The sequence below is a fragment of the Trichogramma pretiosum genome, unplaced genomic scaffold, assembly GCF_000599845.2.
Source record: "Trichogramma pretiosum strain Unisexual culture from Peru unplaced genomic scaffold, Tpre_2.0 scaffold7, whole genome shotgun sequence".
In the NCBI taxonomy this organism is placed as follows: Eukaryota; Metazoa; Arthropoda; class Insecta; order Hymenoptera; family Trichogrammatidae; genus Trichogramma; species Trichogramma pretiosum.
Window position 1 is genome coordinate 3,301,573 of NW_019641639.1, and position 21,483 is coordinate 3,323,055.

The 21,483-nt window shown below is 43.1% G+C and overlaps 3 protein-coding genes across 13 annotated transcripts in view; 2 read left to right on the forward strand and 1 right to left on the reverse strand.

Annotated features, from left to right (window-relative positions):
* Nucleotides 1-2,023: 2,023 nt before the first annotated feature.
* LOC106648490 (testicular acid phosphatase homolog) lies at nt 2,024-4,261 on the forward strand. Of its 4 annotated transcripts, none has more exons than XM_023459531.1 (6): nt 2,024-2,413; nt 2,609-2,681; nt 2,780-2,881; nt 2,970-3,235; nt 3,318-3,801; nt 3,872-4,261. In XM_023459531.1, the coding sequence occupies exons 2-6, from the start codon at nt 2,637-2,639 to the stop codon at nt 4,127-4,129; spliced, it is 1,155 nt and encodes a 384-aa protein (XP_023315299.1). In that variant the 5' UTR covers nt 2,024-2,413; nt 2,609-2,636; the 3' UTR covers nt 4,130-4,261. The 4 variants fall into 4 exon arrangements, with proteins under 4 accessions (XP_023315299.1, XP_014220901.2, XP_023315298.1 ...); XM_014365415.2 differs by having other exon boundaries at nt 2,024-2,409; XM_023459530.1 differs by having other exon boundaries at nt 2,024-2,405.
* A 1,304-nt stretch (nt 4,262-5,565) lies between these two features.
* Nucleotides 5,566-6,908, forward strand: LOC106648559. Its single transcript, XM_014365516.2, has 3 exons — nt 5,566-5,787; nt 5,957-6,521; nt 6,586-6,908. Exons 1-3 carry the CDS (start codon nt 5,666-5,668, stop codon nt 6,703-6,705), a joined length of 807 nt encoding a protein of 268 aa, XP_014221002.1. The 5' UTR covers nt 5,566-5,665; the 3' UTR covers nt 6,706-6,908.
* Nucleotides 6,909-10,231: 3,323 nt separating this feature from the next.
* The window catches only part of LOC106648631 (protein numb), a 35,292-nt gene continuing 24,040 nt past the window's right edge, over nt 10,232-21,483 (reverse strand). For 2 of the 8 annotated variants that reach the window (XM_014365673.2, XM_014365669.2), the window contains 10 exons: nt 15,062-15,226; nt 14,466-14,537; nt 14,166-14,384; nt 13,897-14,083; nt 13,545-13,808; nt 13,391-13,411; nt 12,833-13,108; nt 12,190-12,710; nt 11,759-12,109; nt 10,232-11,669 (listed from right to left, as the gene is read on the reverse strand). In XM_014365673.2, coding sequence (XP_014221159.1) covers nt 11,658-11,669; nt 11,759-12,109; nt 12,190-12,710; nt 12,833-13,108; nt 13,391-13,411; nt 13,545-13,808; nt 13,897-14,083; nt 14,166-14,384; nt 14,466-14,537; nt 15,062-15,199 — 2,061 coding nt within the window. In that variant the 5' untranslated portion in view covers nt 15,200-15,226 and the 3' untranslated portion in view covers nt 10,232-11,657. Of the gene's footprint in view, nt 11,670-11,758; nt 12,110-12,189; nt 12,711-12,832; nt 13,109-13,390; nt 13,412-13,544; nt 13,809-13,896; nt 14,084-14,165; nt 14,385-14,465; nt 14,538-15,061; nt 15,227-15,352; nt 15,570-21,483 lie in introns of those variants that run through there. The other 6 variants (XM_014365675.2, XM_014365674.2, XM_014365676.2 and 3 more) reach the window with 6 other exon arrangements.

The following is a 21,483-nucleotide window of genomic DNA, read 5'->3' on the forward strand; positions in this document are numbered from 1 at the left end:
ATACCTATATACTTGCCGTAATTATAGATCGTTAAAAACAGAAGAAAAAAAGAAGGTCGAACATCGCTCGCGATTATAATGGGCGATTCGAGATTAATTCGGATGTATAATTATATTGATCGAGTGCGCACCGTGTGTAACGGTGAGTGCCCCCCGTGTAACAATGAATTTCCATCGACGCGAGAGGGACGTATATAAGCTCCTGCGTATGGAGAAAACGTCGTCGACGCGCATGTCTTTTTGACGAGCGTATACGAAAGCCGCTGTCAACCGGTCAGTAATTGAAAAACTCATCCTCTCGCCGGCTCCACGTCGCCGTCGTCGTCCCTTACGGATTATAACCCCTTGAACGATATCCCTTAGCCCCGGCAGAGAGAGAGAGATCGAAAACTGACGGCACGAGAGAGGACTTGCGAGATAAAGACGACGAGGCCATGCAGCCAACATGTCGAGCACCGCGCCGCTCGTATATAATCTCCGACGATGCGCCTCGGGCACGAAAAATCAACAGTGGCCACACACACACACACACACACACCCTTGTAATACTGCACAGTGTCGTCTATATCCTTTCCCTTCGCCTTCGAGGAGTAGGTAGAGACTCGTGCGACTGATGGCTGATTAATTGGATGTCGCGCGCGCGGGGGAACGTCATTTGCCGAGCGAGAAATCATCTCCTTCTTCTTTCTTTTTTTTTCTTATATTTACTTTGCTGATTGGATTTTCATATTCGTATATAACGGTGCGACGGAGCGACGACGCGAGTGTACAGTAGTGACGTCACACGGCTCTTTATTATAATAATAAGCTCTAGTCGGACTAGGGATTTTCATTCCGACTGCTGTTGCGCCTTTGTTTGAACTTATTATAAAAGTTAATTATTGAATCGGCGCGCGGGAGTAGGAGCTGGCCCCGGACACGTCGCGTTCCTGTAACTCGATCACCAGCAGAGTCGAGAGATGTGGCACAAAAAATATGTTTCAAAAAGTCGTCGTTCTCTCCCTCTATTATATATACCCTCTTCGAACGAACCAACGACTCAAATCTCGCGAAAAGATTTCAAAGTTCGAGCCGTGTTACGAGGCGAAAAATACCGTTAAAATTAGCAGTGAAACGCGTACGCGCGGAGCTCGGCAGCGTATAAGCGAGCAAAAAGTGCGGCGTAAAGAGAGTGAGAGAAACTTGAAACCCGGGCTGTGTGTGCCGAGCTGCTGCAGGCCATTGTGCGCAAGTTAATGAAGATAAAGGTATTTCGTTCCCCGGACTGCTGCTTTTCAAGCAGTGTGCGCCTACGCGGACGTACATAGCAGTAGGTACTAGGTAGTAGCTTTTGTGTGTTCGCGCGCGAATACACATTCTTTTCAGAGAGGACCCCGCATGGAGGCGCCATTCGGCACGAGAATTTTCAATGTTTTTTTTAAGCTGTGTGCGCGTGTACACGCCCGGGCGAGGATAAGCCGCGATTTCGTTAACGCTCGTTTTCCTCACTCGGCAGCAGTTGTCCCGGCCCCTCCTCCAAAAAAAGGAGATGAGCACATTGCGCAACGAAAAGTCAGTGCTCTGGACTCTGCGATTCGATTCATCGACCTATATCGACGCGATCGCGTCTCTTCGACTGCGGCGTCGATCGTAAAGACGCTTGCGGCTCGGTTACGCGCGCATTTGCATTTAAATCGGTACATTAGCACCGGCTCGCAATTTAATTCCAATTTACAACTCGCCGCAATCTCCCTCTCCTCGCGCGCGTATACGGGACAAATGGCTGCAGCAGTGGATCGTATTGTACTGCCGCAGCGACTGTGTGTATATATACGGCGACGAATGAACAACGCCTGAAGAGCGCGAGCGGAGTTTGTGGCCGACTCGATGTATCGGCTGCTACTGTAAATTGTAAAGAGAGAAAGAGACAGATACGCGCGAAGAAAGCCGAAAGGAGAGGAACCAACACCAACGATGTATCAGCATTATTTTCTTTTTCGTACCCATAACGTCTCTTCTATTTGCGAGCGAGACAAAAGTACGACACCCGTATGTAAATGCTCGACTTTAAGCCATGCCTAAAGACCGTTTCTTACTGTATCGACGTGGATCGTCATTCACTTCTGTATTACGGAGCAAATATTACAGCATTATTTTGTAATACAGCTGCCGAATAAAAGGTTTATTTATAACTTGCGAGTGTCATTTTGCTCGCCTTAATCGTTGTTTCTGGTGACACTGCAGCTTCGTTATCTGTACAACGATAAGATATACATTCTGATTATATTATTCCTTGCGGCCTCTTCTTCTTTTTCTTTTTCTTCTTTGGAGAGTGTCTCGCGAGATTCCTGCACGTTTCGCAGTTATTTATCAAAGTACAGCTGCATCTGCAAGATCTATACAATCGCTACACCTCATAGGAACTAGTAAGCAAGTATGAGGTTATTAACATTTATCACATTGTCTGCTTTGTGTAAACAACACCTTTTCATTATAAATTGTTTATCGTGCGAATTATAATCTCGACAGATAACTCGGCAGCGGACGTTTTTCTCGGCTCGACATTATCGTCACTTTTACACGATATTTACGTATAATCGTATTTATCAGTTTTGCATATATTTTCCAGTAATCGATCGACTTTTTCTCCGGTAATAATGGCTTCCGCTCCAGATGAGTTCCGAGTGGAGCAAGTGCAGTTCGTAAGTCGTAATAATAATCACAACAACGACGACGATATCGAATGAATAATTTTTTTCTTCTCCTTTTTCCATATCCATTCGTTTGACTTTGCGCGCAGCTATTCAGACACGGCGATCGAGCCGCCTTGAAATGGGAAGTCTACAAGACCGACCCGTACGACGACGTCTATCGAGGCATCGGCTACGGTCAGCTGACAAAAGTAAATATTATTGTCGTATTATACTTTTTATAAAGGCGTGACGATTTGAACTTATCAATTGAATTATCTTTTTTCTTTACGCGCACAGATCGGCATGCAACGAATGTACAGACTCGGGCAGATGTTGAGGAAACGATACGCCGATTTTCTCGGTGACGATCCGGAAACGGGTGAATTTTACGCGCGCAGCACCGAGAGCGAACGCACGAGAGTGTCGCTGCAGCTGGTTCTCGCCGGACTGATACCGCCGAGGCAGAAGACCCGATGGCACGACGAACTCGATTGGGTCCCGATGCCGGTGCACTACGTCCATCACAGCACAGACATCTTGATGAGCGTCGTGCAAGAGGCCAAGTATGCGCAACCGCTTGACACCACACGCAACCGATTTCTGCTAAATGTTTTTAATTGAAATAAAAAAATTGATCTCTCTCAGCTATCGCAAGTTGCTGCGGGAGGTCTTCGAGTCGACCGACTTTCGCAAGCAATTCGACAAGTACAAAGACTTTTACGCGCGTTACACCGAGGCGACCCACATGACCTGTCGAAGGCCCCTGTCGCCGATCTTGATCACGAGCAATCTGAAGTGCGCCCAAGCGCTGGGTCTGCCTCGGCCCGATTGGTGCAGCGACGAGGACTTTGCGACGCTCGAGGAAATCATGGGCAAGTATTACGACTCGATGGTCACGACGGACACGATGAAGAAGCTGAGCACGGGCCCGTTCCTAGAGGAGGCGCTGAAGAACATACAGCGGCCGCAAGACGGCAGAGTCAAGATGTACCTCTACAGCGCCCACGAGTTCAACCTGGGTTGCTTTCTGAGGGCTCACAGGCCCACGAACGGCCCGATGCTGCCCGAGTTCGGCAGCTGCATCGCCATCGAGAAGCTGAGAGGCAAAGACGATCGAGTTTACATAAGAGTGAGTAGTTAACATCGACGATCGAACGCAAAGAGAGCTCGAGATTACACCGTGAGTTTTTTTTGCGCAGATACTCTACTGGGACGGTGGCAGTCCCGCCGAGCCCGAACAGATGTACCCCCTGAAATTCGGCGACTCCAATCGAATGGAGCATCTACTGGAGGATTATTTAGAAATGGTACGAGATATTCTACCGGACGATGAATCCAAGAAACTCATGCCGAAATATTATCAAAAGCAGCCGGCGAGCGATACCGACAACTCGACCGATTTCGCTATACTGATAGCAGGTCCAGATCTGCTGGCGGTGAAAAACTACGACGGCTGAAACATTTGTATTGCACTCGTGGTAAAGGTCGATTCGATCGGCAAAATATATAAAATAATGTAAAGTACATTTGCGCACGTATTTGATGTAAAATAACAAATGATGTAGAAAATAAGAAGTCAATAAACAAGAGAGGTAGGATTTTTATGTAAAAATAGTTGTAACAGAACTGCGTACACGATATACATTATAATATAGTCTCGCTGACACTATGCGCAGCGGAACAAGAATAAGCTCCAAAGGAGAGAGCGAGAGAGAAATGCGCAAGTGGTGGTTCGTCGTCGCCGGCAGCAAAGTAAAGCGTCAGCAGCAGCGGCAGCAGCACGTGCACTGCTGCACACCACCACTACTACTCGGGGGACACAAAAGCTCGTCAAATATTTGCCGCGTTGTACACCACCCACACACCCACACACACTCGAGACGTAGCTCGACGTTGACGCGGAAGAATACGAGAGTCTCGTTGCTCGTTTCGCTGCGCCGTCGCCGCGGATGTGAGTCAAGTACTGCTGCGCACCTGCATGTGTGTACTGTGTCGCGCTCTGTGTACGCAAACACACACGCGCACGGGTGTACCACGATCATAATCCAGCTGCGCGAATATTTTTGTCCGTTAGCCGCGACGCTTGTAAACGAATTCGTACACACACGCGTTGCGGTCGATCGATCGGCTAGCAGCCCCCAAAAAAAAACACCAAAAAAAGGGAGGAACAAAAAAAAACAGGGCCACAGGCTGCGTATAGGCGCTAAGCCGCTTACGATATAGGCACAGTGCGGTGGTCTCTCTGTGTACAACACAGCTCCGCGTCGGTACACTCGGACACAAGACTTGCCATATATATACCGGTACACATACGCGCCGAATTTCATCGCAAATTCGCATTCTCTATCCTCGGCATATACTGCACTACTATATATACGCGCGAGTAGATGAGTGACGAGTGTGTGTGTGTGTGTGTGTGTGTGTGTGTGTGTGTGTGTGTGTGTGTGTGTGTGTGTGTGCGTGTGGTGCTCCCAATGAACTCGTAACTCCGGCGCTAAGAGGATTTCGAGAGAGCTGCAGCAGCCGTCCTCGAAAACTTCGGGCCAATGGTCAACTTGCGCTCTGCTATATATAGATTTACTTTAAAAGCCATCGTGCTCCTGGTATAATGCTCTCTCTCACTGGCTCCTTTTTTGTTAGCTGCTGCTGCCACTCTCCCGCGCTAGCTCTTTATTACCAATTCATCCCGGCTAAAAGGCTTCTCTCTCTCACTCACTTGTGCTCTGCCGAATGCTGCTGCTGCTGTGCACTTTCAAATTCTTAGGCTTCTGAATCATGCAAATGCGTACTTGAAGCGCGAGATAGAGAGAGAGAGAGAGAGAGAGACGAGATTCCCTTTCGGATCGGTTGGGTGCTAGAAATTTCGTCGTCGCCCTGCAGCAACCCCCCCTCTCTCTCTCTGCTACATATTTTATGTTTACTAATGAACAAATACATGCCGACGACTTTCCGCTCGATCGCCGCGACAGACTATCGGATCAGTATAGTTTTAAATGTTCGTAAACAAACGTCGAATCGTTATAAGCTCCTTTCGAACTACTTCAGCGATGGAAGATCAGAATAATAATTACGTCAAAGAGGCACCCCAGCTTGTCCAGCATTACAAGATCAGCAGGTATGCTTACCATTTTTTTTTTTTTTTTTACTAAAGAAAGAAAAACCTCGTGAATTTGAGTGTTCACTATATACAACCTCGCTCGATTTCAACAATAAATCGAGTTTCATACTTGAATATAGCGAAAATAAGCTCGCGATTTGAATGTAAACAAAATTTTTGTGCGCAGTGACAACGACCTCTCACCGATCCCCAAGCAAGTCGACAGATACTGGAAAAAGAGACGGGTGACCGAGGACGACTACAGCGACGACGACGACGAAGACGACCAAAAGAAGGAGGAGGCGACGGATGTGTACACGTCGAGCATGGCCGTGCTCCTGATGAAGTCGAGCGAGGAGTCCAACAACAGGCGGCTCAGGGAGGTCAAGCAGTGCTGGCGTCTGCGCTGCGAGTCCTTCGACAGCGACGACACGGACGTGGCCACTGATCAGCCCGAGGAGTTGCGCGACCTCGACATGGGCGACGAGGACGAGGCCGATCTGCTCGACGCCACCCTGGCCTCGGAGTTCCTCGCCGAGATCAACAACGAGCACGATTATTACGGGGCGGATAAGGGCCTGCTCATACTGACCTCCACGGCCTCGCAGGAGAGCCAACAGATGGAGGCGATGGAGCTGCAGTCGGACGACTCGTCCACGGTTTCGAGCGTGTTCGAGAGCTCCGAGGGCCGTGGCGGCAGCGCCGGTGGCTCGCTCTACTCCACCGACGAGGAAGATCACTACGACTCCAAGGTAGGTTACACATACATACTTCGATTACCTACGATATCATACGTTATATCGTTTCTTTGATCAGATGGACATCTCTCCGGAGCCAAACTCACCGAGGACCTACGTCAGCTCCTTCGAGATAATCATGCCGGATTATCCGATGGACCACCAGGAAGCCCAGATAAGACCGATGGAGAATACCTAATCGTTACCCTCCTCCTCCCTTGTGGCATCGTTATTACAATTGTTTATATATTTTTATCGAAACTCGCTCCGTCTTTCTCAGTAGAATACCAAAAATTTTTTTTATATAATATCAATGTTAATTAATGGATAACGAGAATGTTAGATTATAAGCTAAGTATAGATTTTATATTTTTTTATATAAATTATAATTAATGAAATTTCGTTGTTAGTGTGTGCACGTTATTATACTCGATTAATCTTTACAACAAAAGTATTCATTTTAATAAAAAAAAAAATAATAAACACACATATCGATAACAACTGTACGTAATCCATCCAGCTCTCGAGTTTTCACTGTGTGTAGTGTGTGCGCCAGGTGTAATGAAAAAGATTAACACAGTAGTAGTAGTGCACAGCTCGCGCGCGAGAGAGACCTATATAATCGCACTCGCGTATGCATATCGTACACGGATCCGTAAAGCCCAAAGTTTCGACACGCAAAACTTTTCCTTTGGAGCTCGAGAGAGAGCACAGCTCGACAGGGCTCATATTCAATAGGGCACGAAAGTTCGACTAATCGGAAACGGCGTGACAATTTAAAGCTGTATAGCTAGGCTCGGCGCTTGTTCGCCTCGACATCCGTTTTCCGGGCCTTGTAAAACTCATCTCGCCCTCCAACGCAGCTACTATAGCAGCGCAGCACAGTTGAGACGGTAAATTATGTTCCCGCCGCGTTATACCTGCAAAACAGATCCGTTCGTGCGTACACGTACATGCGAGTGTACCGAAAAGTTGCGCCGACTGTGAAATGTCGAACGTGTGCGTCGTTTTTTTTTTTCAATTTTCCCAATACGCTGTACGCGCGTCGAGTCACATAGATCGAGAGTCGCGCCGATAAAAGCGTAGGTATATAAAAGATATATACGAGAGAGGACTAAAACACGGCTTGCTGCACTTAATGACCGATAATACGGACTTTATTATCGGCTGCGTGCGCGGGGCTACATACCAATGGACATCCTGTGTGTGCAGCGCGTGATCTCGAACGAGCGATTTTCCTTACGCGCAATTGGCCTCGAATCGAGCCAAAGCTCGGCCCGCCCTCATGACCAATTACCCATGGGCGCTACGTCGAGTGAATTTTCAAAGATGTAAAGAAAAAAGGAGGCATGATAAATAACAAATACCAGAGGATTTATAATCGCAACAGACATATATAATAATGAATCTTACTTTTCAATTTCAGAGGCTCATACAATTGCGAGTAAAAATTATACTTTTTTTTCATAATAAGTATTATACTGACACAATTAATCTATCGCCTGTAGCCGTCGATCGATAATACACATACACATAATGTAAGTATAGCTCCTTGCTTTTGCGAGATGATGCATCGTTTCTTTATTATTATTTACAAAAGAGACATCTTTCCAGAGTATAACAAATTACATATAATGTAAAACAATCGATCACGAGCTGCCTGGAGTCTGCTCAACTCAATTCGTTATAATAAGAACTTGTCGATATATTATTGTTATAAGTTTGTTTTTTTGGAACATAATTTTCTGCACGTGGTCTAGAACCTAACTAGCATTGAAATTTTTACGGAGCAGAGTGAGAAAAAGAGAGATAGAGAGACATTGAGACAGATTGAATTTTAAAATAATTATTCTTGCGTAGTTCTGTTTATACAATCGTTGCTCGATAAAATAGGCTTATATTTTATAAGATTAATCATGAAAATTGTACCAAGTTTTTCGATATGTTTTAACAATTCATTCGCATAAAAATACCATTCACAAAAAAATATAATTTTTTTTCCCTTACCGCTGCGGAGAAGCAAATTGACGTGAAAAATTGTTACTTTTTAAAATCGATCGGAAAGTGTTTCGCACCTGGTACATATGGAATCAAAAATAATTTATTTATTTCTCTGTGAGCACGATCATCGAATATCCAGCGCAGCGTTTTGATTGGCAGAATATTTGTTGTTGTTTTTTTTCACCAACTTGAAATTAGTTCACTAGCAAAATATTCGCTTCATTAATTGTACAAATTTAAAAGTTACTTTATGTACAAAATTAATTTACAAAAAATCTCGTGAAGGTAAACGGAGTGATTGAGAAAATAATCTAAACGATCGAGTTTTGTCATCGACGAAAAAAACATTTCGAATAATCGTCATTGCATCGCTTAGTTTTTTTTTTTAATTTTATAATTTCATAAATCTATTATGTTTTTTGACATCATTCTAAGTGCTTTCACGTATAGTACTTCCCTTTTTTTCATTAGTAATAGACAACAATATGTATATTATTCGCTGGGCTTTTTCGTCCCGTTATTCTCAAAATGCCTTCGTTAAGTATCCTCGATACGATCAACTATATATTATAATTTTGCTTTGTATCTAATTTTTATCAACTATAATAATTTCATATTGTGCGAAACTCAGTATTTCTATTCTCTATCACCTACTAATACTCGAAGGCATGTTTATTCTTTAATATAAACAACGGATTTTAAAATTTAATAAAAAATTTACTTTAAGAGATCATTTTTCCAATAAAAATTATGAAAAAACAAGCTCCGACGCGTCTCTCGAGATGAGAATTTTTAATTCGCCTTTACCGAATTAAAAATAGCTCGAGGGTGTTGATCTTGTGAATTATCAATTTAGTTAACTGATTCATTCAGCGTATCACAGATCTTGTCCGATATTAATATATTTTATTTGTATTGTTTTTGTTTTCTTGGGCATCGTTTGACAATTGTTCCTTTTTTGTTTTTGATACGTAAATCACTCGTGCCCGTTGAAAACATTTTTTTGAACTATGCCGTTATATCAGAGCGTCTCAGTAGTATAATAATTTATACTGTTTTTTGTCCTAACGATTACTAATATAGTCATAGGTGCAAATAAAAGTTATTAGGTGCTAGTTATACAAATATATTGTTCTAGGAACAAAAAGACTCGATTTAGTAATTTCAATTTACTATATTATTAGTTCTATGAATTTTTTTGAAAACTTTTATTGCATATTTTCAACTAGTCAACGTCTTCTCTTTTTTATGCAAAGCACTATTTATAAATGAGTATATATTTTTTTTAATTTTCCTTGCCATGGAAGTGTTTTACATTTTTACAAAGAGGCTGATATGTATGGTAGACAAAAAATGAACAAAATTACGATTCATCCCAATCTTTGGTAAATTCTGTATGTTTTGGAATAGAACCTGAGATTTACTGATGCATATTATTAATGGCGTTTTGCTAATTAACATTTGGAGTGACTATTTGTTAGTTTTTTATCATTGATTCTCGTTAATGTCGAGTTTACTCATGATTTATTTAGATTCACAGACACAGATTTATCGTCACGTCGTTATTTTGATATGATGATTTGATATTCAGTATGAATATAAACTAAATATAGAAATTAGTGAATATTCAATAATATCGACAATGCGTCAAGTGAAAAACCTTGACCTTATTTGTTTGACGAATTATGAAAAAAGGGTCTGCGAAAAAACAAAAACTTTGCTGATTCGTTAACGAAATGAAATTTAATGCTTTAATAATAAAATAAAAAATAAAACAAATGATTAAGTACATGGAATATGTCAACATCTCATATATACATTTATATTTGTCTATATAAGCATCATTAATAATATAATAAGTACATAGCATAAATGTTCTTTTCATCTTTCATTATATTGTGCTGGCGACATTGTTCTCTTTATGTGACGTTTTATCTTCCATCTTTTTTCACAGAGAAGACAGAACCGATGTGTGCACCTAACTCTCAGTTTGTCAAGATGTTGGAAAATTATGATAATAAACTGTACTTTCGATTTTTATTAAGTATCACGTTTCACTAAGTATTGTAAGATACTTTGAAAAATCCACTAAATTAAATTTTAATTAAGTAATTGCAAACTCTGTACAAGCTGGTAATTAAATACAATAGGCAGTCTAAAATAAATGTGTGCGAATTATCGAACAGTTCTGTACAATTGAATAATCTTTTTTCCTACTTCATAAATTTTTTCGTTATAACGTCAACGCTTATGGTTGATCTTTTCTCAAAAAATGCATAAAACCCAACGAAGTTTTGCATCGACGTCAGCCTCGTCCTTGAATATTTAATTTACAATAACACTCTGAATTTTTTCGCTAATTGTCAATTGTAAAAAAAAATTTGCATTTCTCATCTTTGTGAAAAGGATACCGTTAAAAATATATATACACATAAAAATACAATAATTTAATTTTCTGACAGCGAAATGGCACACATTCTCGCTTATATAACTCTCTCACACTTGTTCTATGCGATAAATTTATACATTCACTATATAATACTTGATCGACGTGTCGTATATAACTTTTTTTCTTTATAATAACACGTTAAACTTATGCCAATAACACGAACATATATTCCGTTACTCAGCTTCGGTAACCTAAAATCCATTTTTTTTACAAATGCAACAAGTTATAATCAACAACATTCTTATTCTCCTTTCGTGCCTCAGAGACATCTTGCGCGTCAAAGAAAGTATGTTTTGAGAATCACGCAAAGGAAAAAACAAAACTGACGTCGCTTTGTTAGTATCATTTTCATACAATTTAAAAATTTCAATATATATTTATAACTTTTTGTTTCTCACTGAGCATAGAGTTTTTTTTTAAACACGCTCAAAGTGTTGCGTTTCGCGCGCTTCAAGTATATTTTTTTCTCTTTTGTGTTAAAAGCACTTCGATCGTGTTTTTAGCGTAATAAAAACGTCGAAGCTTGAGTTGGCTTGGCTTCATTTATTGCGAATATTTTTGATCCTTAATTATTTTAGCGAGTGGTTAAAGAGGAGCTTTCATGATGAAAAATCGTGCTTTGCACCACTATTACTCGGCGTTGCTCTTTACTGCGTGTCGGTGCGAAAATAATCAGCAATCGTCTTCTTTAACTCCTCGCGCTACAATTGCACCTGTGGGATTAAAATAAAATTGGTATTACAATAAGAAAACTCTCACGCTAATTTCAATTTTAAATTCCGAGCAAATCGCAAGTTCGTACCTGAAAAGCTTGCGTTGTATTGGGCACGATGAAGGGATTCGTTAAAGACGCCTGTCGAAGATTGCGCGCGGCGATTTCTGCCCACTCGGCGTCGAACGGATCGGCGGGACCGGACCTCGGGGCAGCCGACGGGGCCTGAGTCGAGCCCAGGCTCATAGCTCGCGAGTGCAGCGGGGGTGCTCTGCGCGGCGCAACGGCAGGCGGCACAAGTGGAGGAGCCTGCACTTGGCTCACCGACGTCGTCGTCGGAGCGGAATTCGACGCAGCAGCCGCGGCGGCCACTTGCGTCGTCACGCTGCCCAGCCACTGCTCGGGATTCGGTAGGTTACCTGTGCTCTGTATCGCTTGAACCTGCAACGAGCCGATCGTTAGAAAATGTTTCTCGAGCTACCTACTGTAATTAAGTTTAATTTTTTTTTTCGTCAACTTACAGCTGCAACGGGAATGCTCGACGTCGTGACCGGCGTTGTGCACACGGACGAGATATTCAAATTACCGATGCCCGAGATGCTGCTGGTCACGGCGCTGTTGCCGGCCGATATGGGCGACATCGAAGACGACGAGTCGCTCAGCATAGGCAGAGCAGCGGCGGCGGGCTGATGCACGATCTGAGAAATTGACGACGGCGAGTCGTTGAGGCTCGGCATACCGGTCGGCGGCTGCTGCTGCTGGCCTATGTGCGAGAGCGACGACGAGGACGAGTCGCTCTGAGTCGACAGAGCCTGTTGCTGCTGCTGCTGCTGCTGCTGCTGCTGGTTATGAAGCGACGAGTGGCCCCCGGCGAGCGAGTCGGTCGTCGATGGCTGCACCTGATGAGTATTACCGATGGAGGTGGTCGAGGCGTTACTGAACGCTGGACTGGCTGCTGGCGTATCGAATATCGAGGCTATTATATTGACGAAACTCTGGTCGCTTTGTATTTTGAGATCATCAAGAGAATTGCTGCTGGTTACTGCAAGTACATTGATATCGATCGATCAGTTTTAGGAAAAAATAACACCCTTGCTGCATTTCTCTAAATTATCTCTGAATTATGAGCAGCCTACTATACGCATTATGAAAACGTAATCGTACCTCCAGAGAAAGCAGAAGTTGCGTTGTTGACCAGATTGTTGCTCAAGTTGTTGCTGATATTGTTGCTCATCAAGTTGCTGCTCATCATGTTATTGCTCATCATGTTGTTGGCGAAAAGCTTCTTGGCGACGGACGACGCGGTGCCACCGCTGCTGCTCGTGATGCTGGGCGCGTAATCGTCGTTGCTCGAGAGCAGCGACAGACCGCGCGACAACTGCTGACACATGGCCGAGACGCTGTCGTGGCCACTCGGTGATATCTCGGGTATCGGACTCACTATTAAAAAAAAACAAGAGTACGGTCAAGCATTGAAAAATATTTAACGGTATACAGATTACTTGTGCAATTTTGCGAAAGAGTGTGAGTACTACTTCCGTTCATGCAGCATGGTTGATGTTTTTTTGAGACATCGGTAGGAGAGAATGAGAAACACAATCTCTAAATGATGAAACTTTTATGTACGAAATTAACAAAAATTTAACGTCTGCGCTAAGGATGAGTCACAGCTAATATATTCATGGCAATACAGTTAAACATTGAGTGCGTGTTAGTAACGACCTTCGTTATATCCATCGAAGTCTGTTGCCGAAAAATAAGGAAAATACAATTATTCTTTATTTTTCATCCCTCAAGCAACGCAGATAATTGCGTTGCATCTTTTACAACGGCAAATATCCAATTGAAAGCGAGTTAAAATGGGCTCGTTTCTTACCTGGTGGCTTGACGGGGATCTGGTGTGGCATGGTCTGTGGCAGGCGCGCGAGATCGGTCGGCTCCAAGCTGTGGCTGCGTACCCGTTCGAAGTTGCTCGGCAAGTCGTTTACGCGCAAACTTAACTGACGCTTGAACGGCGAGGCTTGATTCAGTTGATTGAAACCACGGAAAGAGCCCTGTCGTTCGAGCATCGAAGGCGTCGCGTGCGGCCTCTCGATCGCGAACGGATTGTACACCTGACGCGCGGATACTGGTACTACGTCTGGTGTGGACAATAGCAAGATCATTAGTTTTTCATGAAACAAGATTATACTTTTGTTTCTCTTGGGTGACATGTTTTTGTTTCGTACCTATAGCGCGCTCTCGACTGTCCTGCAGTCGTTCCGTCAAACTGGGTTGTCTAAAACTACCACTTCTGGTGAATGTAGACGTTTTTTGGTCAAAGGTCATAGTCACTTTGCATTCTTTATCACGCATTTGCTTTCTTTCCAAACATGCTGCGAAAGCGCAGCCCACGGCATGACTTAATCTTTCTCCCTAGAAAAGTGAACCATGCATCCATTGTTATTAAACATGATCAAGTGATTGCTAAGCATATAATATATCTTCAAGCTCTTACAGTTTCTTTCAATGCTAAGAACCCATGGCACATCCAACGTCTTGTGGTACCATCCCTGCAGATGTAACTAAACCCTTTATCATGATTTCTGTCAGGTGCGCAGAAAGATACTTTTTCAATGGTTTGATCCACAATCAATCCTTTTGTTTCATCTTCAACAACTCGTAGCCCATCTCCAGAAATATGTAATGTTGCTCGGACTGGCCTTCTTTTAGAATTCTGCAAGTCCAGATAATCAATCATTAGTACTTTGAAAATGTAGAAATCATTATTTTATAAAATACAAAACAATATGCTTACCCTAAGTACTTTTAAAGCTTCCTCACAAACTTGCATCCCCCTAGAGTCGTAAACTTCTACACAGCCCAGATACTAGAAACAATAAAAAACATAAGTATATATTTTAACTACAATTCATTTTAATTATCTTATTTCAATTTCTAGGATATTATTGAACTTGAGGCTATGTCCAACCATTGTAAATATATACATGGTTATGTTTTATAGGAATAGTAAAGTGTGTTCAAAATTCAATCAAGTTATACAATATTTATAAGAAGAAGATGTCAGTTATTAAGCAAAATAATACAATCATACTTTCAGTTTCAACAGTAATGAATCATAGAGAAAGAAATGTTACCATACTGAATGGTATTAAATTTTGGAGTTTGGGACATGGCAAAATGATCTTACTGCACTCCATAAGTATTAATAATGAGAAAAATATTTTTTCTTTGTATGAATTTTTATAAATAAATTCCAAGTTCCATCAACTTTTATATTAAAATTTATTTGAGCACAGAAAAAAAATCGATCAACATACAGTTTAGAGAACTGGCATAAAGATAAAATTGAAGGAAAAAGAAGGTTGAAAAATGAGGAAAAAGTATCAATACCTTGACTTGAAAAGCGCATGTGGCCGTGCGTACTGCATTTTCGTCCGACTGCCAGAGATGTGGTTTACTGGCCTCGGGTGTGTGTGGCTCTTTTCGCCGGCGAAAGCTGTCGCGAAAACTCCTCCTCAACCGGTCCATTCTTTTACCGGGCGATCGTTCTCGTTTCTGCAACAGAATGAAAGAAATGGGAAAATTAAAAACTCGTCTCGAATAATGTACATCACAATGTAAATAAAGAAATGTGTCAGTGGGAAAATCCCTGTAGCTGTTTACAGTTGAAATACATCATACCACACACTCAGACAAGAGACGACGACTACTCACACTCACATCGTTCGTATGGAAAATGGCAAGATCTTTTCGCGAATCGTTTATAACGGTTATCAAACGAGTACTATTCCATCACAGGTGTATCCAACGACACACACGCTTATATTATACAGGTATATAGACAAACACAAGCACAACAACACAGCAGAGAAGTGTGAAACTGACAAATGACAAGTAGAACTCGGCGTAGCAGACAGTTTTTTAGCTATATAGCCTATCTACAGGCGCCACCACGGCGCACGCGCCAGAGTTTCGACAGCCAAGCGAAGAACTGAGACTCCGAGCTCCGAAAGCGAACTTGGGTAATGTGAGTTGTGTACATACACACACTGCTGCTGCTGCTGCTGCTGCTGCTGAAGTTGCCCATAACTCTATATAACTTGTTACTTATATAGTTCTCGCAGCAAAAGCGTACATAACTACTATAAATGTTGTTACCTATCATTACTTTTTGTTTGTTCACGAGAATCTTGTATTCATCTACTCTAAATAATCCCTGCATCGCTTCGAACATCAAGTTTTTAATCTTGGAATAGATACACAAAGTACGGATAGCAAACTCTGATCGACTTTGATGGAATATGTACTATTTACCAATACCGGATTACAGTCTATCAAACTGGAATTAGGGATACGCGTGTTTTTTTTTGCCTAATTTTCATATCCAACTAATGATCATAATCATCCGATCAAGTACGTGTCTTTTCTTATACAATCGAGTAGCGCCGAGGGTGGAACGAAATAATTGAAGCGTCGAGCCGGGGGTAGTATAGTAAGTACACGTGATAAAAAAAGGGCTTTGGGGTGGCGAGAATCGCTGATTGCGGCATTGTACGCCTTTACACGCACATGTCCATTATAATTGGTCGATAAAATACGAGTCGACAAAGCACGTAATGTTTAATTTTTGTCGCCAACTGTCATGTAGCTTCGATAATAAATTCGTTACCGCTCTCAAGTATATGTAGTTAAAAAAATATGTCATTCTTTTCCATAAATATCGTTCGGCGCGTCTCACACGTTGCGCCGCGCCAGCGTGCGATAATACACCTATATATAGTATATACCTGCGCACAGAAAATATCCTTACATAAGACGCGGCGCAGCGAGGGGTCATGGCTCTCTCTAGTCAGGGACCTCGTACATATACACAATACAAATCGGAGCGGCCAAAAAAGGAAACTCGTCCGCCGTCGTCGGAGCGCAATAAGGGAGAGAAAAGATCTGCAAGGCGAATGGGGAGGGAGAGAAAGAGATGTGTGTGTGTGTGCCGGAGACAGAAAAAGGGCCTAGAGCCAATGCCTGCTTGGCCTCTGTGATCGAATCTTTGCCTTGGTTCCCAAAGAATCGCAGGCGCAGCAGCAGCAACAAGGCAACAACCCCCCTTACAGTGTATTTATTATATGCGTCGGCTCGAAAAACGTGCCGAGAAGCGATGCACATGTCTAAGCATGGGTCCTATTATTCTCGCGTCTATTGCACGCCTCAAGATTTAATATTTCACCGATACGTGTATATGCGTTTGACGCTCCGACCGACGTCGTTTCACACACACCCTGTGTTATACGTATATAGTCTCGAGAGTTTTCCTAATTCCTAGGCTCTATAATCGAGTCCGCTCCGAGGGATATTGCAATCGGACACGAGCGAGATGAGAAATTTTTAATAGATCCACTGGGATGGCGATGACGACGACGACAGTGTGTCGCGCCTGAAAATGACTCTCTCTCTCTCTCTGTTTATTACGTCGCGCGAAATTGCATATATCGAACTGAAAGAGCCGTGCCATATGGCTTTGGGCTGTGTCCTGTCACCACCGCACCGACTAGCTCTCTTTTGATAACACGTGCGTTTCTGACCAGTCTGTGTCCTTTAATATTAACAGCTATATAATTCATATGCCGCGTGAGAAATAAGCTACCCTTTCGACTTGATAAATAATCAATTGATTACGTTTTTTTTTCTTTTTTTTTAATAAGCCACTTGTTCTTTGATTTGCGTCATATCCATTGTAAACGATTCGCTGGATACAACACAATGGCTTAACAAAAAAACGGGAACACGCTGACGCGTATTATAATAATACGAGAGTAGACCACAAGTTGGCAAACGCGACCGCGTGGATGCGATCGTGGCTTATTTGCCGTGTGTATAGTGCGTTCGCAGGATAGAAATAAAAAAAACAGGACAAAACGCCTAATTCCAAGAGCATGGGATGTTCCGGTCGGTTGGCTCGCCGTGCGGACGTACCGAGACCTCGTGCTTTTTCTCTCTCTTTTTTTTTTGTTTTACGATCCTTGCTGCTGCTGCTGAGCATGCAGCACGCAATTGCAGCCGCAGCAGACACAGACACACAACGACATTGAACGTTTGAACAATTATGCACATTATGAAACTTACGTAAAATCTTGCGGCGCAAAAAATATGTATGTGTGTATGTGATTACATTACTGTAACGCGCCGCTGTATGCTAATATTTCGTGACACAGATTATATATTATAATGCGCGCGACGGCGGCGGCGGTGGAGCCCCGCAGACATTTTGTCATGATAGTTTTGTCACACTGCTGCTGCCGTTGGCTTGATTCGACGAGGTGGAAAAACATGTATACGACGACGCGCGATGGATTAATGAATGTGGAAAAAACTGACGTCAGCCGGTTATTTCTTTTTTTTTGTACGAGTTACAAAATTGCAAGTACGCTGTAAAAATAATGAATAGCCAGGCGTGCAGTTAGCCGCGCGGACATACGTAATTATTATCGTTTCGTGACGCAGAGAAAAAAAACATAGACGCAAAGATGTTCCTCGGCGCAACGCGTGATCACGCACAGCCAACATTTCAGAGTCGCGATAAATGCAAAATTAATGAAAAAATTGCAACGAACGAAAATAATAATAACGAAGGCGAAAACCGGCACGCGTCGGATATTTTCCACTCGAGATATCGTCGATAATAGAGAGAGGCAGACTCGAAAGAAGGCCACTTGTGTGCGCAGAGCGAAGACAAGGCAGCGGCAGCAGCTAGCTCGCATGTGCGAAAGTTAGCCCGATCTGCGCTGCTCGTTGTGTGTCGCTCCCCCGAGAGCTGAGCCGCCGCAGCAGTGTGTATCATCATATTGCTGTACTTAAATCCGATTAAAATCGGCGCGCACTACTATACTACCACCGCCGCAAAACCGACGATGAACGATTATAGATACGCGTATAATAATGCCGTCGTCAATCGTGTGTCGCTGACTGCGCCTGAATGACACAAAATTACTTAATCTGTTTTTTTTTTATCGAAGCTCATTGTTGTGTCCGTTACAAACTCGTATTTATAATGAGGCCTTGCGTCATCGTCGAATCGGACCGCATTCGGTGCATAATTCGCACGCGGATGATGAATTCACCTTATGTGCTCGTGTTATTTTTTCGTATTCATTACTCCTTAATAGAAATCAATGCGATGGTATCGTTCGTGCGAACATTCACACACTTCTTTATTAATACGCGACTTATATATAATAAAGACGTAAGAGATAACGCGCGATGATCTCGTTCTGCGCTGCTATATTATAGCCTGTATATACAATTTTAAATCTCTTTTTAAGTCGTGAAAGGACGAAACGTTGAATCATGCGCGGGTGACTTTCTTTTTCTGTTTTTTTTTTTTTTATCATTTTTTTATTTTACAAGTGTCGAGAACGACTAATGCGCCAAGAATTCGCTCGTTGCATGAGCTCAGGCTACAAAAAAGTCGGTGCAAAAGTTAGACGAGCAGATCGTATAGTGGTGCAACGAGCGGCGTGACTCTATATAGACCGCCGCGGGCGCCTGTTTTTTTTCTCTCTCGTTTGTTTCTTAGAGCTTTGTATCTTTTTTCATCGATCCAGTTCTCTACTGCTTAACTGAGAAAGTTGAAAAGTCCGATTGCCGATCTGCGCAGGTCTCGCGTACATTTGCGCTTTTCGCTTATTTTCTTCGATTTCGTTCGAGTGTATCTCCGCGAAGAACGAGAAAACGAGAACGAGAGAGATGATTTTTTGCTACAGCATTATGATAAAAATCGTCTCAATGGCTAATTTCCTGCGAGTGGAGTTTGCAGAGAATTTCAAGAAAAGACTCTCGATCGTCGTAATTTACTTTTTGAAAAAAGAAGCGGAGAAAAAAAATTACCCATTCAATGCCATTCAAAAAACCGGACATTTACCTCTCTCTCTCTCTCTCTCCTCGTATCATCGTAAATTAAGCGTGTAATATGACGAGCAGCCGAGCCAAAGTATTTACGAGAAAATAAAAATGCGAGCGCGCGAAAATTTCCATCCGCGTATACGCATAGAGGAGGTATAAGAGGAAACGAGCATTTTGCTTCGCGGATAAATAATAAGCTCTACTTTGCTACTTCAGGTGCATCCACACAGACGTTTCAGATGCGCGTCTATAAATGACTCATCCGCGTGCACGCATATACACACAAAGCGAGAGAGTAAAAAGAAGAATAACCTTGAGCCAGCTGCATCGCCACACGCGAAAGAGAAAGAGAAAGAGAGAGAGAGAGAGAGAGAGAGATAAAGAGAGCAGGCCAAAGAGCAAAAGTACATATAATAATGGAAAATTGTTTTCGATTGCTACTGTGCGATGTTACTGCTGCTCTCCGCGAGTTGACGTTTGACGTTTTTGTGAAAAATGCCAGATGTATTTACACGCGAGCAATGAATGGACGAAGAGAGACAAGAGAGCTTTGTCGAGCTGCTGTGACGTTCCATCGCGAAACACACGCGTCGCGCTATCGCTTCCAATGAAAATCATCGTGTCTTTTTTCTCGCGCCCAAAGGTCATTAGCTATATACGACACTGTACATATGCAGCCAATAAAGCCGATACATTATACACAGTGTGTGTGCAGGCAGAAAAGAGAAACGGAGGGCACTTGTCGCCGAGGCATCCGTCCCTGCCTACATGTATACGCGATCAACTCGCGCTTTATCCTTTCACTCATATATACGCTCGCGCGTTACACTATACACATGGATGTGTGTGTATAGCTAGCTAGCTAGCCCCTTTAAAACAGGTGCAACTTTAATGTATAAACATGCGCGAGCAGCGCGAACGGGAAAGAGCCTATATAGACGTACGAGCTCGCGAGCACAACGAGTGCCTTTATGTATACTCGTTTTCTATATATATGCGGAGCCGATCGCGCGCCGATTGCAGCTATAGCTATGGCTGGCAGGATGAATCGGTTTAGGGATCGAAATGTGTGTACATTTTTTACCCGCGCGCTTATAAGTCGGCGTTTACATAAGCTCGCGCGCGCACCGGTCGCGTAACTTTCGGTCTTCGTACATACACACACGCGCGATTATATTATTATTGTATTATTAGCGCGCGCGTCGAGCTGTCGACTGCCTCGTGTGCGTGCCTGTGTATGTGTACACACGCACACTTTCTAATGATTATGTGGCAGCAGCTACACACACACAGACAGACACACGTTCAGCGCGCGCCGATTCTGCCACTTTTGTAATAAACGATTAGAGAGTGCGAGTTGTGTGTTGTTGTTGCTGCCGCTGCTGCTGTGCGTGGGCGGATACGCTCCGAGGCACATGTTGCACTCTCTTTCGCGCGCGCGTGAGTCTATAAGCTGCGGGCCGCGATGAGCATGCAAATCGACTGTATAGAGAGAGAGAGGGACAATTGCGATACACAACACCTCATCGGCTGTGCAGCGCAATTTCGAAATTTGCACTTTATGCGTATATCCATACGAGTGCAGCCGACAGCAGCGGCATCGAGTCGATTTGCTCATCGCCGGGGTCATTTTTCCGAGTTCGAAGGATAAAAGCAGTAGCATATACAACAACGGCTATACGAGTATGAGAAAGAGAGATATCGGCTCCGAGACTCGAGAGCTCTGGCAGCACACACACACACACACACACACACAAATATAGATATATTATTGTATACACATTTGCCATCTGGTTAGCCTTGAGTTCGATCCCCTTTTCGCTCGCGTTTCGAGAGTATAGAGAATGCTTATACGCTCATACATACATACATACATACATACACACTAACTGACTGACTGAATGACTGCGTAGGCT